General features: G+C 34.6%; 1 protein-coding gene across 8 annotated transcripts in view; it reads right to left on the bottom strand.

The window, feature by feature from the left end:
• ZMYM4 (zinc finger MYM-type containing 4) overlaps positions 1 to 16,772 on the bottom strand; it is a 154,183-nt gene that overhangs the window by 19,934 nt on the left and 117,477 nt on the right. For all 8 annotated transcript variants that reach the window (XM_059377223.1, XM_059377225.1, XM_059377227.1 and 5 more), the window contains 12 exons: positions 16,252 to 16,527; positions 15,928 to 16,078; positions 14,779 to 14,951; positions 14,020 to 14,170; positions 13,331 to 13,471; positions 12,965 to 13,002; positions 11,872 to 12,016; positions 8,831 to 8,949; positions 7,962 to 8,133; positions 5,991 to 6,044; positions 5,017 to 5,196; positions 4,571 to 4,665 (listed from right to left, as the gene is read on the bottom strand). In XM_059377223.1, coding sequence (XP_059233206.1) covers positions 4,571 to 4,665; positions 5,017 to 5,196; positions 5,991 to 6,044; positions 7,962 to 8,133; positions 8,831 to 8,949; positions 11,872 to 12,016; positions 12,965 to 13,002; positions 13,331 to 13,471; positions 14,020 to 14,170; positions 14,779 to 14,951; positions 15,928 to 16,078; positions 16,252 to 16,527 — 1,695 coding nt within the window. The remainder of the gene's footprint in view (positions 1 to 4,570; positions 4,666 to 5,016; positions 5,197 to 5,990; positions 6,045 to 7,961; positions 8,134 to 8,830; positions 8,950 to 11,871; positions 12,017 to 12,964; positions 13,003 to 13,330; positions 13,472 to 14,019; positions 14,171 to 14,778; positions 14,952 to 15,927; positions 16,079 to 16,251; positions 16,528 to 16,772) is intronic.

The following is a 16,772-nucleotide window of genomic DNA, read 5'->3' as shown; positions in this document are numbered from 1 at the left end:
CTAAATAGCCATAAACATTTAATTCATAGTTTAAAACTTTCCTACAAAACCCCTGTAGACCCACCAGTTAAATTCTATCAATTTTATTTTAGAAAACAGAAAAGGAGTAAACACCAACTCACTGTACAATGCTACCATTATGCTGAGAACAAGGCCAAAGAATCTATACAAGACTACAGATCAGGGGCACCTGGGTGGCTCAGTGGGTTAAGCCTCTACCTTCAGCTCAGGTCATGATATCATATCAGGGTTCTGGGATTGAGTCCCGCATTGGGCTCTCTGCTCGGCAGGGAGCCTGCTTCCTCCTCTCTCTCTCTCTCTCTCTTGCCTCTCTGCCTACTTGTGATCTCTCTCTGTCAAATAAATAAAATCTCTGAAAAGAAAAAAAAAAAAGACTACAGATCAATCTCTCTCTTCAATGGAAACATTTATAAAACTTTAACAATATATTGGCAACCTGAATCCAGCAACAGACAAAAGAATAAATACATCAGAATAAAGTAAGGTTTATCCCATGAATGCAAAGTTAGTTGACCGTTTTAAGAATTAATGTATGTCATCATTTAATAGACTCAGAAAGGAAAAACCAGGTAAGTATCTCAATAGATTCAAGAGAGCCACCTGACAAAATTAACACAAATCATGATAAAAATTTTCAGCAAATTAAAAATAGAAGCGAACTTCCTGCCTGATAGGGGCTATCCACAAGAAACCTACAAGTAATATCATAGTTATTATGGCAAGACTGAACACTTGCCCTAAGATAGAGAATAGGCATGAAGATCTGCTCTCATCACGAATATTTCAACACTGTACTGAAGTTAGTACAATACATTAAAAAATCCTAGCTAGTACAATACATTGAAAAAGAAAAGAAAAAAGAAAGTGCATTAAGATTGGAAAGGAAAAAGTAAAACAATCTTTATTCACAAATAACAGGATTGTCTAAGATACGATATCCTAGACTTTAATCGAGCAAAATCATAGTACATATAATCGATAAAGAAAAAGAAATCTTGGGGTGCTGGGGTTAAGCATCCAACTCTTGATTTTGGCTCAGGTCATGATCTCAGGGTCATGAGATCAAGGCCCACCCACAGTGGACAATACTCACAGCAGGGGTATCTGCTTGAGATTCTTTCCCTCTCCCTCTGCCCTTCTGCTTGAGATTCTTTCCCTCTCCCTCTGCCCTTCCCTCAGCTTGTACTCTCTCTTAGTCTCTCTCTAAAATATATAAAATTTTTCAAAAAAGAAAAAGTATCATGTTAACGGGAATTTAAAGAAAAACTTGAAACAAAAAATATATATATTACGAAAGAAATTAAAAATAAAAGAAAAAAATCTCTATTTTTATATGAGAATGAACACCAGAAAATGAAATAAAAAATACTACTACTTAAAACAGGATCAAAATAAATTTCAAAAACTTACTAAATTTAGCAAGTATGAGACTTGAACAGTATAAAACACTTGTTGTTTTATAAAGATTTTATTTATTCATTTGACAGAGAGAGAGTACAAGCAGGGAGAGCAGCACATAGAGTGAGAGGGAGAAACAGGCTCTCTGCTGAGCAGGGAGCCAGATGCAGAACTCGATCCCAGGACCCTGGGATCACACACTTGAGCCGAAAGCAGCCGCTTAATGAACTGAACCACCCAGGTGTCCCTAAAACACTGCTGAGAGAAATTAAAGACAAAGGAGAAAAATACCATCTTCATAGATCGGACAGCTCAAAATTGCAAAAATATCAATTCTCTACAAACTGACCTATGGATTCAGAACAACCCCAACCAAAGTTTTAGCACGCTTTTTTATAAAAACTGGCAAGTTGATTCTAAAATTTATATGGATATGCAAATGATGATTTTGAAAAAGAACAAAGTTCAAAGACTTACACTCCTGACTTCAAGATTCATTATAAAGCTACAATAATCAAGACATTTGGTACTATATTAAAATATACAAAACAGACATATTAAAATAGACATTGTTCCCTATTCAAGGGAACAGAACAGAAATTCAGAAATAAACCGACACATATATAGTCAGCTGATTTTAACAGAAGTGCAACACAGGGGCGCCTGGCTGGCTCAGTTAAGCATCCAACTCTTGATTTCAGCTCAGGCCATTATCTCAGGGTCCTGGGATCAAGACACACAACAGGCTCTGTACTTAGTGCAGAGTCTTCTTGGAATTCTCTCCCTCCCCCCTCCCTCTGCTTTTCCCCCTGTGCTCTCTTTCTCAAATAAATAAATGTTTTTTGTTGTTTTTTTTTATTAAGTGCAATATAATTCAATGAGGGAAAGCACAGTCTTTTCCAAGATGGTACTAACCAACTGGACATGACAAACAAAAACAAGAAACCTTGATATTTTACTCAATTCATACATAAAAATAATCTTGGAATGACACATATAAGCTAAAGTATAAAACTAGAAGAAAACAGAAGAGAATATCTTAGTTCTCACAGGTTAAGCAAAGACTTTTACATGGAATACTAAAAAGCATGAATCATAAAAGAATAAAAAATTGATAAAAAAGGACTTTTACAAAATCACAAAAGTTCTGCTCTTCACCATTAAGAAAACAGAATTGAAATTGCAGAATAGGAACAAAAGTCATGTCTGAGAAAAGAATTATATCCATAATAAAGAACACAACTCAGTGAGATGACAAACAACCCAGTTTAAAAAATGAGCAATAGTTCTAAACAGACACTTTACAAAAGAAGATATAATAATGACAAATATGCACATGAAAAGATGTCCAACATCATCAGTCATTAGGAAAACATAAACTAAAGCCACAGTGAGATACCACTATGCACTGACTAGAATGGCTAAAATTAACTGACAATACCAAGTATTAGCAAAGTCATGTAGCTGATTGGAACTCATACATTCTTGATGGGAATTCAAAATGGTACCAGCTATTACTTTGGAAAACCATTTGATAAGCTTTCTTACAGAGTTAAAAACACACATACTGTAAGACCTAGCAATCCCACTTCTGCGTGTTTTTCCTCAAATGAAACTGTATGTTCACACAGACATTTATATCTAGAATGATCATAGCAGCTGTATTTGAAATTGCCCAAACCTGGAAATAACCCAGAATTTCCAACCGTTAAAACAAATTCTGGTTTGTCCATACAATGAAATGCTACTCAGAAATAAAAAGGAATGAATGGCCTTCTGATACATGAAACAACATAAGTAAATCTCCAAAACCATTATGCTAAGTGAAAGAAGCCAAACAGAGAAGACTATGAATTATGTAATTCCATTTATATGACATTTTGAAAAAAGGCAAAGCAGTACCATTTTGTATCAATTTGCAAAGGAGATTGGTGGTTATCAGGAGCTAGAGAAAATTGATTCCAAAGGTCATGAGGGAGTTTTTTGGGACAGTGGAAGAGCTATGGTTATGGTGGTAATTACATACTAAATATGTATGTTGAAGGTCATCAAATTTTACACTTAAAATTTATAAATTTCTGAATCCAATTATAACTCCAAAGAGATAATTTTTTTAAAATAAGGCTATTAGTGGGGCGCATGGGTTGCTCAGTGGGTTAAAGCCTCTGCCTTTGGCTCAGGTTGTGATCTCAGGGTCCTGGGATCAAGCCCTGCACTGGGCTCTCTGCTCAGCAGGGAGCCTGCTTCCCTTCCTCTCTGCCTACTTGTGATCTCTGTAAAATGAATAAATAAAATCTTTAAAAAATAATAATAAGGCTATTTAGTCTTTCAGTTTTAGTATGGGAAAATCCTATCAATATAATAAAGAGTCCATGTGAATTTCACTATTATACTATATTATAAAAAATAATTTCATTGTTATAATATGTAAAAAAGAAAAAAAAAACTGAATTTAGAGACTTTAAAAAAAGTATACAACGAAGATTATAAAAAACTTTTTAAAGTAAAATAGAACAAAACACCCTTGATTATAAAAACCAAAGAGAAAGACCATGATAAAAGAAATACAAAGTAATGGTCTTTTTTTTAACAACAGCTGTCTGTCATATTATTGATATTTTTAGTTCATCAATTATAATACAAATTCATTAAAATGTAATGATTATGTGGCACATACAAAGGTGTTGTGTCATATGCTATTGTGGAGTGGCAGGAATGCTGCTCTTTCTTGTGTCTGTATGGCTGAAGCCTGGACCATGAGTAAGTATATGCTCCTAGCTCATCAGACCCCAGTAACTCCAGAATGACTTACTGTAACACAAGTGAGTAGCAGAACAGAGTAACAAACTATCCACTAGTAAACTGCAAATTGATGATCCAGATGATGACAATGGCAACAAACACTGAGCAGCTACATAATAACCACATACTAAGCATATGCCATGTGCTGCGCTAGAAAACTTATCTTACCAACTCTATTACCGAAACATCAAGGTTTACACATCCCTTTATAATATTCAAAAGATGTGGTTCTTGATTATACAAAACAGAAATAAAGGCACAAAACTACAAGACTGTGTAAAACAATATATGGAATACACTAAAAAACACCAAGGAAAGAAAATGGTAAAAAAATTAAGCTACTGCTTACTCTTCGTCTAGGCTGAGGGAAGCCATCTCTGTGCCGTCGTCTTGTTCGGGAACGAGCCTGGATTCCCTGTCCTTTATTCAGCGGGTCAAAGGATTCTATAATAATTAGCAGAAAGCATAATTTGAGGTAAATAACTCACAGATTTATATAAAGACAGACTGGGGGAGGAAACATCAGGTAATCATCTCTATATTATTTTGTTCATGATAAAATAACTTACTTATATTCTTAAAAGAAACAAAAAATATAGCACTTAAAAACTTCTTTAAAAATCAAGGAAACCTCCTACATGGTTACAATGGAAAGGTTAAAAAAATTAACCATTTATCATTTAACCTTCAAAGGTAGGGATCATTTGTGTCCTAGATTATTACACAGTATATCTGCTTCATAATGTCAACAAATCAAGATGTTCTAAAATCAAGAGTATTTTATGTCACACAAACCAGATGGAAAATCTGCTTCCAGATCCTGCTCAGTTTCCCCTTTTGAGAGCGGTTTCAAGTCTGAATCAGCATCTTGCACAGCATTTGACTTTAAGGCATAATGATTCAACTCTTCCTCCCAGCTATGTGGAGTAGATACTGCCTCTGATTCAAGGTCACCACTGTATGTACTTCCTTGGTCTGAAACAGACAGAAAACAAACTAAAAATAAGACAGACTCTATATAGCTGAGAAGCCTTCTTGAACTCCAGAATAACAAAACTGAGATATGATTGCTGATTTAACTAAGTACACTAAAGAATGAAAACTTCTTCACCAGCCTCACAAAACTGGCTTCATATTCTTGGTATACACTTTAGATTTTATCTCAATTAATCCTTAAAACCAGTATGTGAGGGGTGCCTGGTGGCTCAGTCATTAAGTGTCTGCCTTTGGCTCAGGTCATGATCCCACGGTCCTGGGATTAAACCCCACGTTGGGCTCCCCGCTCAGTTGGAAGCCTGCTTCACCTACCCCCAGACGCCCTTCTTGTATTCACTCTCTATCTTCCTCTCTCTGTCCAATAAATAAATAAAATCTTAAAAATAAAAACAACAATCCAGAAAGAAAAAAACCAGTATCTGAGGTACCTTTTATTATTCTCATTACATATAAGCATACACAAACACCTGATGCACCCTACAAGTAAATAAAATTACAAATATTAAGTCCAAGGATACTAATACTTTATTATTTATATTACTAAATATTTTCTTTTAAAGATTATATATATTTATGAGAGAGAGAACACAAGCGGGGAGAGGGCAGGGAAGAGGAAGCAGCAGACTCCCTGCTGAGCAGGAAACTTGACAACAGCTCTATCCCAGGACCCAGGGATCATCACTTGAGTTGAAAGCAGACACTTAACCAACTGAGCCACCCAGGCGCCCCGAGGATTGTATTCTAAGATCTGAAATATATGTAGAATTACAAACCTTTTTCAAAAATCTTGGTGTCTAGAAAGAGTTCCTGTTCAGAAGTTTGGGATCCTAAAGAAAGAAAAAAAAGGTATACATTTAACAACTTACATGTATATATAAAGTAAACTGGATCTCAAATGAAATAACTGCATTACCTAAATAAATCGTACTAGGGAATGCTAAAAAGCCTTCATATGGAGAAAGAATGATTCATTAATAAAACTAGGCATTAGTGGTAAATGAAGTCAAAGAAATTGACTGGTAACAGTAGTTATATTTCTAGGTTATATTTCTATATTTTCTGTCACTGAAAAAAAGAAAACATAAGTAGGTATATTTCTAGAGAAGTCAGGTCAAGAGAGACCTTTATTTTAGATTTTACACTCCTGTGCTTTCTGAATTTTTTTTTTTTATCATGAAACACATACGCACACAACTTACAAATTAAAAAATATGCTTTGAATTGCTTTTTTCTCCCAAAATATAATATGCCTTACCACTGCACTGAAAAGAACAGAGTTTTACCAATTAACTACTTAAAAAATAAAAAGTGTAAGGACTGAAAGTAAAAAAAAAAAAAAAAGAAGAAGAAGAAGAAGAAATGAAAAATGCTTTTTAAAGCCTAGGAAAATTGCTTTTTTTCTCTGAAATCATATATAAATTAGCCAGTTCCCTTCAGATGGAATTCATTTCTCCCTCCTGCATGTTTCTAAACCATTTGATTTTACTTACGTGATTACAACTATCTTTCTTGAAGGTTAGTTTTGAAAGTTTTTTCAGTCTGACTCAATTTTTAGATTAAGGCAAACTTACAATATTTATACAGAGGAAGCACCTGAAAATGTTAACTATTAATATGAATGGAGATGGCAACCCAAAATGAAGTTTATTATCAGGAACTGCTCGAACTTCTAAACCAATTATCAGAAATTAGAAGATAAAGCACAGGGGGCAATACCCTAAGACATTAAATTCCACATACAAATAGGTCTCAAATTACAAGATTATATACTAGAGAGCAAAATGAGACCAGAAACTGAGATAATAACAAATAGGCTTTTTATGCATCTCTGAGAATATATATGATTTTAAAACTTAATGTCAACACAAGAGGAAAGCTGACATTTTTTTCAAATGCTACAGTGTTCTGAAAATCATCTAGCATTTATTATGCAAAATCTAAACCTGGTGTCTAGCTTTGTAAAAACTGTCACTGAAAAAAAGAAAACATAAGTCAGGAAAAAACAATTTCCTGACACCTCAGTGATACAGGAAAAGGCCTTCATGTATTTCAACTATCCAAACACCATTTTCTCTGTCTCTTCTTATACCTAACAAATCAAGGAGGTACTAATTAAGGCTAGAAACCTTTCTGGATATGTACTGCAACTTCTTGTTACTGCCATTTGCTTTGGAGTCAAACGGAATTCAACTGGTTCCATCACATCCTGACTGCATAACCAGGGCAAGTATGATATCCTATTTTCCAAATGAGGAGTTTCAAGTAAACAGTATTCACCCCACAGGGTGGCTGTAAAGGTTAAATGAGTGCATTTAGGACATGCCCAGGGTATGGTAAGCACATAACTACTATTCTTTTTGATGGTCTATCTATCTATCATGGGATTTATCTATAGGTTATTTTGAGCCAAACAGTTTTCCCATCCTAAGGCTCTTCTATCAAAATGCTTACTATTATACAACAGGAATTTCTTAAATAGGTATCATGCTTGGAATATAGGAATAAAGCCAGAATATAATCATGAAAATGGATTTACAGATTATTTTTCTGGAACAATTAAGAACTAAAAATAGAATATTAATACTTAGTTTTATAAAAAGGATAGAACTTTCAGTTATCAATTTTAACAAATCCATATACTTGCTATTTAGGAACACCTGACTATCCAATACTTAATATTACTTGAATTACCCAAATATTTTTAAGTGAACTTTTTACTTTCTTTACTTTAAAATTATACCAACCTCCCTGGGATAGAGTTTTCTCCTTCTCTTCGTCTTCTGCAATCATTTCTGCCATCTCAAGAAGATCAGCTTCAAATGGATGTGAAGGAAGCTTCTCCTTAATGTCTTCAATACTCTCAGTGACTTTATCTTCATTATCCATTGAGGATGGAATTAGCATAGGGACAGGCATCTGAAAGACCAAGAACAGTTTCTGGGGAGTATGTCTGTCAACAAAACTATTATTTGTGAGATGATTTAAGTACTAAAATAATGAACAAATGCAGGTATTTCTATTACTAATGATTAAAACAGTCCTGCTAGTTTGTTCTTATAAGACTAGAGCCATCTGAATAAAAATTCAATTCAGTTCAATTTTCTAGACAATCAACAAAAAAATGTGTTTCTGAATCATCTAAAAGAGTAATTATCTAACACATTTTTGTTTCTGATTATATTCTTGCTTAACATTTTCAGTTTCACACAACCATTTTCCTTAAGAATTCACCAAGGAAAAATATGTTTCCAATAAAAAAAGAATACATTTCTAAGAAAAAGAATGATGTAAATCACAGTTTTTACTTTCCCACCCCCGCTAGACTCTAGAATTTTAGCACATACACACAGTTTCTGTTCTTTTTCTGTTTGAGTGGTCTTATTGTGTATGAAACATTACGAACAGGCTACATCACAGCATTCTCTGAGAAGGCAGGTTATAAAGAGAGGCAGTCCTTCACATACTCCATATTAAAAAATATAGTGATATGATAATAACCAACTATAGTCAGGAATATTTTACCAACAAGTGAAGAATTTTTTTATGGCCTTCTAACATATTAGTTGAGGAATACGTGCACTAAATCAGTCTTAATCTCTAAATGATTACTCACTGGAACTGGAATGCCAAATGGGACTGGTGCATACTGAGTATAAAGATGAAGAGGTATGGGCACAAACACTGGTACGGGAACTGGTACCACGATGATCTGGGGCTGACTTGGAGTGTCTTCTAATGAAGGGGAAAAAAATTACAAAAAACAGAGAGTTAGAAACATTCCAATAACAAAAAACTTTTAAAGGAACAAAGATGTATAGTCCAAAAGAATTATAATTTAAAAACTTTTTAAAGCACATAGACTTGGGGTGCCTGAGTGGTTCAGTTGGTTTAGCATCTGCTTTAGGCTCAATGATCCCAGGGTTCTGGGATGGAGTCCCACATCAGGCTCCCTCCCTGTTCAGCAGAAATCTGCTTCTCCCACTCCCTCTGCCTCTCCCCCCAGCCTGTGCTCTCTCTCTCAAAGAAATAAAAGAAATCTTAAAAAATAAAAATAAAAAATAAAGCACACAGACTTATAGTTCAACGTAAGTGTAATCTTTGACACTCTGAGTCAAAAAAAGTAGAAATAAATGAATAGAGAAGAAAGGATTGAAGAGAGCAGTGATTAAAAGCGGTCAACACAACAATGATTGATATGAAGATACAGTGAAGGAAGGATATAATTTGGATTAATGAATATAAAGAACTGGAACAGTAATCTTAGAAAGAGTAATAGAAAACTGATAACATGAATAAGAACAGAATGTTGAGATTAAGTAGGCAGAAGAGCCATTTTTGTGAGGCTATAATGAACTTTTAAAAATCTTTCCAGTAGATAACCCGGAACTACTACAGATTGGTTAGCACAGAGTAATCTGATGAAAATGTTGTTTTATAAGCTTAATTTGGGGGTGCCTGGGTGCCACAGTCAATTGAGCATCCAACTCTTGGTTTCAGCTCAGGTCATGATGGCAGGGTCATAAGATGGAGCCCCACATCGGGCTCTGCGGTAGCATGGGATCTACATGAGGATTCTCTCGCCCTCTCCTTCACCCTCTGCCTTCCCCTCATTCATGTGCACATGTACACACACTCTCTCTCAATAAATAAATAAAACATTGCTTTAAAAAGTTTAATTTGGAGACCCTCTTAGCATGGAATAAGAAGAATATCATGTATAAAAGTAGGCAACAATTGCAATGTGTAGAGCTATGATGATGAGGACCTCAACCAGGATGGTTATGATACCTATAAAAAAGAATGAATATATACAAGCAGATGTTCTGAGGTACTAGAAGATGAAATAGAACATAGAAACCTAAATATGAGTAGGGAAAAAGTGAGTATGATGGGGAATTCATTAAATTATTTAGTAGGTATCCTACAGAGTCCTTTCTATGTGCCACAAAAATACCCTAGAAGATTATAAAACCATTAATGTAAAAGAAAGATGATGCTAGTGACAAGAAGTGAAAAGCTGACAAGCTGAGTAGCGTCAGAGGTGGAAAATAATATGAGATCGATTTTACCATGGTCCAGTGGACATTAAAAAAAATTACTTATGGATAGGGGACTGGGAAAAGTGGGTGAAGGGGAAAAGGAAATACAGGCCTCCAGTTATGGAAAGAGTAAGTCATAAGAATAAAGAGTAGAGTATAAGTAATACAGTCAATGATACCATAATAGCAATGTGATGGGACAGATGGTAGCTATACTTGAGTTGAACATAATGTATGAACTTTTCAAATCACTAAATTGTACACATGAAACTAATATAGCACTATGTGTTAACTATACTCAAAAACAAAAATTCCCAAATCACGTGATTAGCAATGTCTGATAACCAAGCTACATAATACTAAGTCATTATTAATTTAATACAAATATAGGCTAATGTCATCTGTAGCATTACTAGTCAATGTGGTTCATGGGAGCTTTAAGAAAGTCAAAGCCTCAGACCCCACTAAATTACAACATACTTAATAAAATTCCTAAGTAATGCATATGCATATTGATGTTTTATCAAACACTGACCTACAGGATAACCTTCCAGATCTAGGATTACTTTCTGGTTTAAGAATTCTGAGGCTTGAGGCACCTCGGTGGCTCAGTGGGTTAAAGCCTCTGCCTTTGGCTCAGGTCATGATCCCAGGGTCCTGGGATGGAGCCCTGCATCGGGCTCTCCGCTCAGGAAGGAGCCTGCTTCCCCCTTCTCTCTCTGCCTGCCTCTCTCTGACTACTTGTGATCTCTGTCAAATAAATAAAATATTACCAAAAAAAAAAAAAAATCTGAGACTTTTTGGGTACCTGGGTGGAGGCCCTACTGCAGGAATGGCAGGCCAAGAATACTGGGTCCCAATCACCCTCGGCCCTAATCACTTGCAGGGCAGAGATTCTATGCCAGGAGAAGCAAGCTGAGAAAATCAAAGGATAGCACCATACCCAGAATCCAGAAAAGTAGCTGAGAGCTTTTGCCTGGGGGAGAGGCGATTCATAAGAAAAGAAAGCCCTCTCGCACAAAAATCTGACTTTATTTGAAAGAGAGGGTGGAAAAGTTCAAACCTAAGGATGCTCTACAAAACAATAGTTCCTCAGGGCGCCTGGGTGGCTCAGTGGTTAAGTGGTTAAGCGTTAGCCTTTTAGCTCAAGCTGTGATACCAGGGTCCTGGGATGGAGCCCTGCTTCAGACTCCCTACTCAGTGGGGAGTGTGTTTCTCCTTCTCCCTCTTCCTTCCCCCTCCCCCATCATTCTCTCTCTCAAATAGATAAATAAAATCTTAAACAACAACAACAACAACAGTTCATCTTAATTAAGACCCTGTCTATAGAATTCCAAAATCTAGGCTTATTTCATAAAATTACACTGTTATTAATAACAAAAGAAAATGAAGTATTCAAAGCATGGTATTATAAATTAAAACCCTCTCTTTGCCATAATTTCTTAATTTTCAGGGTGAAAATACCTAACTCACTGTTGTGAGAACAAAACTGGGTAAAGTATATAAGCAACCAAATACATAACGCAGGAAACAGTAGGTATTCAATCAATGTAAGCAGCTTTCATATTCCTTTCCCCTAAAAAAAATTTAAAGGAAGAAAGTGCAAGGAATATACCTGTCTGGCATTCTTTGTTTTGGGTATGTGGTTTGCAAGAGGTGGCTTTAGTCTGTGTAATGGGTTTGCACAATAAAGCTTTATTCTTCAAAAGTCTTGGGGGCTGGGAAGGTGGCAGTTTCAGGGCATCTGTTTGTGTACTTGCCTAGTAAAAAAAAAAATCAGAAACCAAAGAGGTTTTCAAAAGCTTATGATTAGTTACAAGAAATATTATAACTTCAAAGGAAATACTATAATGGTATTACATGTAAGGCAGAGAACTTACTAAATATGTAAGAAATACAATGTTCCTGAAATAGCAAGAGTAATAAAATAGTTTGATAACTATATATGGACTCTGAATGTATCTAATTAATAGTTCTATTTACCAAGAAAAACACTATTTCTATTGTAAGATTCTGTTGGTCAATAACAATATTGGCTATGTTTAAAATGAGAACTATTATTTCCTGGGTTTAGTCTTAGAAGACCTTGTTTTCAAGATAACTAGAAATAACAGAACCACTTAGGGTCACTTAAGTAACGTAAAAGAAAGATACAAAAGTTATCCCAGAGACCAGACAACACTTTAGAAATGCCCCTGTTCTAGTCATAAGGTTTTCTCATATTTACTTTTTTCTTCTCTTAAGAGACAAAAAAAAAAAAAAATACTGAGTAAAAACCCAACAATGCTTATTTAAGGATAACCTGCCCTGGGTGAAAAACAAAGTACATTTTGTAAATATTTCATCTATAATCTGACTACATTACAAAACACCTCAAATATCTTTTACACCTGGATTATGTAAAATTTAATTCTCTAAAACTAAACTAAAAAAACAAACGAACAAAAAAAAACCAACAAAAACATAAACCAACCCAACAAAAAAAACAGCCTTCAGTAACTATACAGAACAAGCATTCAAAGAAATCAAAGTACATAAAAGGCCTAATGAAATAACCAGAATATCTTGTTCCCAAAGATTAAATGAGCTTATAAAATTTATTTCATATAAGAAAGAATAAAGCAAGGAAAATTAGCATAGACATATTAATATGTATAAAGCTGGAACATAAATATAGTGGCAATACCAGTTAAAAGAATAAAACTTACATCACCAATGATTTTTGCTGTTACTGTTGGAACTGCACCTAATATAAATGAAAATAAATACTTAGGACCTTACACAATTATTTAAACAGCAGCATTTAAAGCTGATGGTGTAATGACAGACAAAATCTCTTAACAAAAACAAGAATTATCTTAATTCACAGGAATACTACATGTAAAGTGTCACATGAAAAAAAAAAATATCTGGAAGTGATGAAGACATTGTTTAAAGCCCAGCAGCCCATAGGGAGGCACCACTCATAACATAAGTGTGTCAAACAGGAAAATGATCACTGATGGAAAAAAAAGATACAGACTGACTGTATTCAACTTCAAAAGGCTAGATAAATGCTTTCAAATCAGACATACCTTGTAATACACTGTTAGAATTCACTGTGGGCTGAGCAGCAGGAGCACTGGCTAATGATACTACATTAGCTATAACTGGAGTTGAATCCTTTCTTAGAGATGGGGGCCCTGCTGAAGCAGCTGGCACCATGGAAATACTTGCTAATAAACAAAAATTTAAAAACCTTATAATTTACATGCACAAACAAAGAAATCAACATCTCAAGGAGGTTAAATGATGCTTTTAGCAAGGTTAAATTCTAAGAATCACTTTAGGATTAACTGGGCTTTTGTCTACCTTTTTAATTAGTGAAACTTAAAAGTATTCCATGTACTTTCTCTTGCATAACTGCATGTGGTATAGTTAAAAGGCATGTGATTACACTCTACGTCCTTTGTTTTACTCTCAAATCCTTTTTTAAGGATGTCAAGGTATATATACACAATTATAAATATTAACTGCCATTCTTTCCCATAGTTCTTAAAGAGTTTATTTAATTCAATGTGCTCAGAGAAAATACAATGAACTCATACAAAGCCTTAATCCAAGATGTTAAACAAAACAGGGATTTAAATGTTAATGTCATCTAAACAGAATGAAATTTGTAAATTTGCATTTTATGAAATTATTAACAGCTGTTTAAAGTTCCCAATCTGTAGAACAGTAGTTGTTCCTGGCACTGATCAAAGACTGTAAAGTTTAATTTTACCTGCATTGTTTTGTGAAGGTGGGTCACACATACTCTGCTGATTACAGAACATCAAGATACAAAGCAGGTTACAGAAATGCTTCATTTCTCCTCGCCATTTCAAGGACTCACTGAGTTTACCCTGTCGCTTACAACCATCACATTTGGCCATCTAAAAATGAAGTAAGATGGTAAAGGAGTAAAAAACAAATTATCCGTGGCCTGACAGAATTAAAGCAGCACACAAAAGACAAGTGAGGAAACTAACTTAGAATCTAGAATACAAAACTGAAGGTTAACTACCCTAAAATGGTATTTAACATTTTTATCTTTAAACTAAACTTTAAACTATCTTTAAAATAAACATTAAAAGTCACATTATAGAGATGCCAATAAAGGGTAATTTAAAAACACAGTGAAATCAAAATAAGACACAATCACCTTCAAAATCATCAATCACCTTCAAAATCATCAGAAGACAAATTTATTTTAGATAAAAAATTAATAAAACGCTAATTTTAAATACTTTAATATCTTAAGACTGGTAAATCTTCTATAAGGAAATTTTTAAAAAAGAATGTAACTTCAGTGACATTAAAGTCTTCCTAAATCTTGTATTAATACTGAAAAAGGACATAATACATTTATTTTCTTTAATGCCATACAGTTAACACTTACAAGTTTTAAATCACTAAACTGCCCTTCGTACTACGTTAAAAAATAAAAGGAAGCAATATATGCCCTAACTTGAAAAACTCCAGGGATGTGGATTATATTTACCTGATAGAACAGAACTGTGTATTTGGACATGCATTCTTCACAACAGAACTCTTCTACTTTTCCCCCCAAATTATTCTGTACCAATTTGGGAGATGTCTGTAAACAATAACTGCACATTTTACAGTGATTTCCCCAGCGTTTTGCCAAGTCATGTTTATAAAGCAATTTGCAACCTAAAAACAGGAAAAATAAAATTTACGTGAGAAAAAAATACTAAGTATCTACATCTTTAAACTTAAATGCCCTGTGAAAATGTTTTCACACTTGGATCCTCCCCAATTAGTAGATTAAGAGAACAACTTAAAGAAATATCATTTTCTTTTATTAAACAAAGTAAGATAGGACAGAAAACATTATTATGCATCACACATAATAAAAGCCAGTTTTATTTCATAAAAGTTTTATTTTACTTGGGTGGGTGATAACATACTAGGTCACAATGTAAAATGTATTCTTCTTGTGTGTTGTGGTCAAAAGGTTTGAAAGCCACTAATCTAGGAAGCCAATTGTGTACAGTTTTAAAATAAAACAAAACATTTTAAACATAGAAAATACTAATCTAAATAAAGAAGACAATCTATCTGACATTGATTTGCCTATTCAGAAACATGTCCATTTAAAACAAAAGAAGTATAATCTTAGGATGCTACCAAAATTTAGGAAGTTCTCTTTAGAAATAAGAGTAACAGGAGTGCCCAGGTGGCTCAGTCGGTTAAATATCTGAACTCCTGGTTTCGGCTCAGGTCATGACCAATCTCAGGGTCCTGGGGTGAAGCCCTGACTCAGGCTCCATGCTCAGCAGGGCGGCTGCTTAAGATTCTCTCCCTCTACCTTTGCCCCTCCCCCACCTAATAAATAAATGATTTTTTAAAGTGCAATAACTACAAGATCCCCATCAACGTAAGAACAGAAAATGTTTTTCATATCACCACCAACTTCTGTAATACAGTTCAATGATTTTTCCTTCATTTTGACATCTATATGATATGAAGGACTAGCTCAGAAGAAAAAAGCAAATCAAGTGTAAACAAAAGGCTTTGTTGTTATACACAAAGAATAAACTAGATATGCTTAAACAGTAACAGCTTAAACCATCAGTTACTTTTAAAAGGACCAACATGATCAGGAGTAAGATGATCTTGCCTTTACCTTCACTACAGAATGACTTGTCAGCACCTGAGAATCGCACAGTCTCCTTTACAATTTTCTCAATTTTACAATATTCACACATTGCCATTACATTATTTATTTTCTTATATTCATCAGAACAATTCTTGCCACAGAACTGAAACATTTTACCCTGCAAAGAAATAATCATCAAGTACTAATTAAACATTTGGTTTATCTTTTGGAAATTCTATTCTCTCTTACTTTCAAAACATGTAATGTAATTCTGAGAGATAAAAAGCCAGAAATGATTTTATATATAGACCATCTTATACTCAAACCCTTTATCAGGATCCTATACTTTACCTTATAGTCAAGAAGTTCTGGTTTTGTGGCAAAAAGACGGTTACAGTGCTGACACTTGAGTTTCACAACACTTCGTGCAAACCCAACATGCTGGGATTGCGCAGCAAGTCGCTGGAGACCAGCTGCAGCAGAGCTACTGATAGAAGTAGGAGAAACGGCAGAGGTGCTCCCCGCTCCTGCTGACACTGTTGAACCTGTGGGGATGCTTACAATTACTTGGCCCTGAGACAAGGGCACTACTGAAGAATTCATTCCTGCTGGTTTATTGAACAAATTCTGAAAAATGAAACAAACAAGATGATCAATGTAATCATTTGTTCAAATAAACAAGCAAAATTCACTATCTTTGAGCAGCTTATAACTGAATGGGCACAGTTTCACTTATATCCAAAAACTAAAATAATTTAACCAATAATCTCATTAATTTTTTAAACTTTTTAAAAAAGTAATCTCTACGTGCAACATGGGCCTTGAAGTCCTGATCCTGAGATGAAAAGCAGTTTGCCCTACTGACTGAGCCA

This window comes from Mustela nigripes, chromosome 14 (assembly GCF_022355385.1).
Source record: "Mustela nigripes isolate SB6536 chromosome 14, MUSNIG.SB6536, whole genome shotgun sequence".
NCBI classification, from domain to species: Eukaryota; Metazoa; Chordata; class Mammalia; order Carnivora; family Mustelidae; genus Mustela; species Mustela nigripes.
Note: the sequence above shows the minus strand (reverse complement) of the source record. Positions and strands in the feature narration are given on the sequence as shown.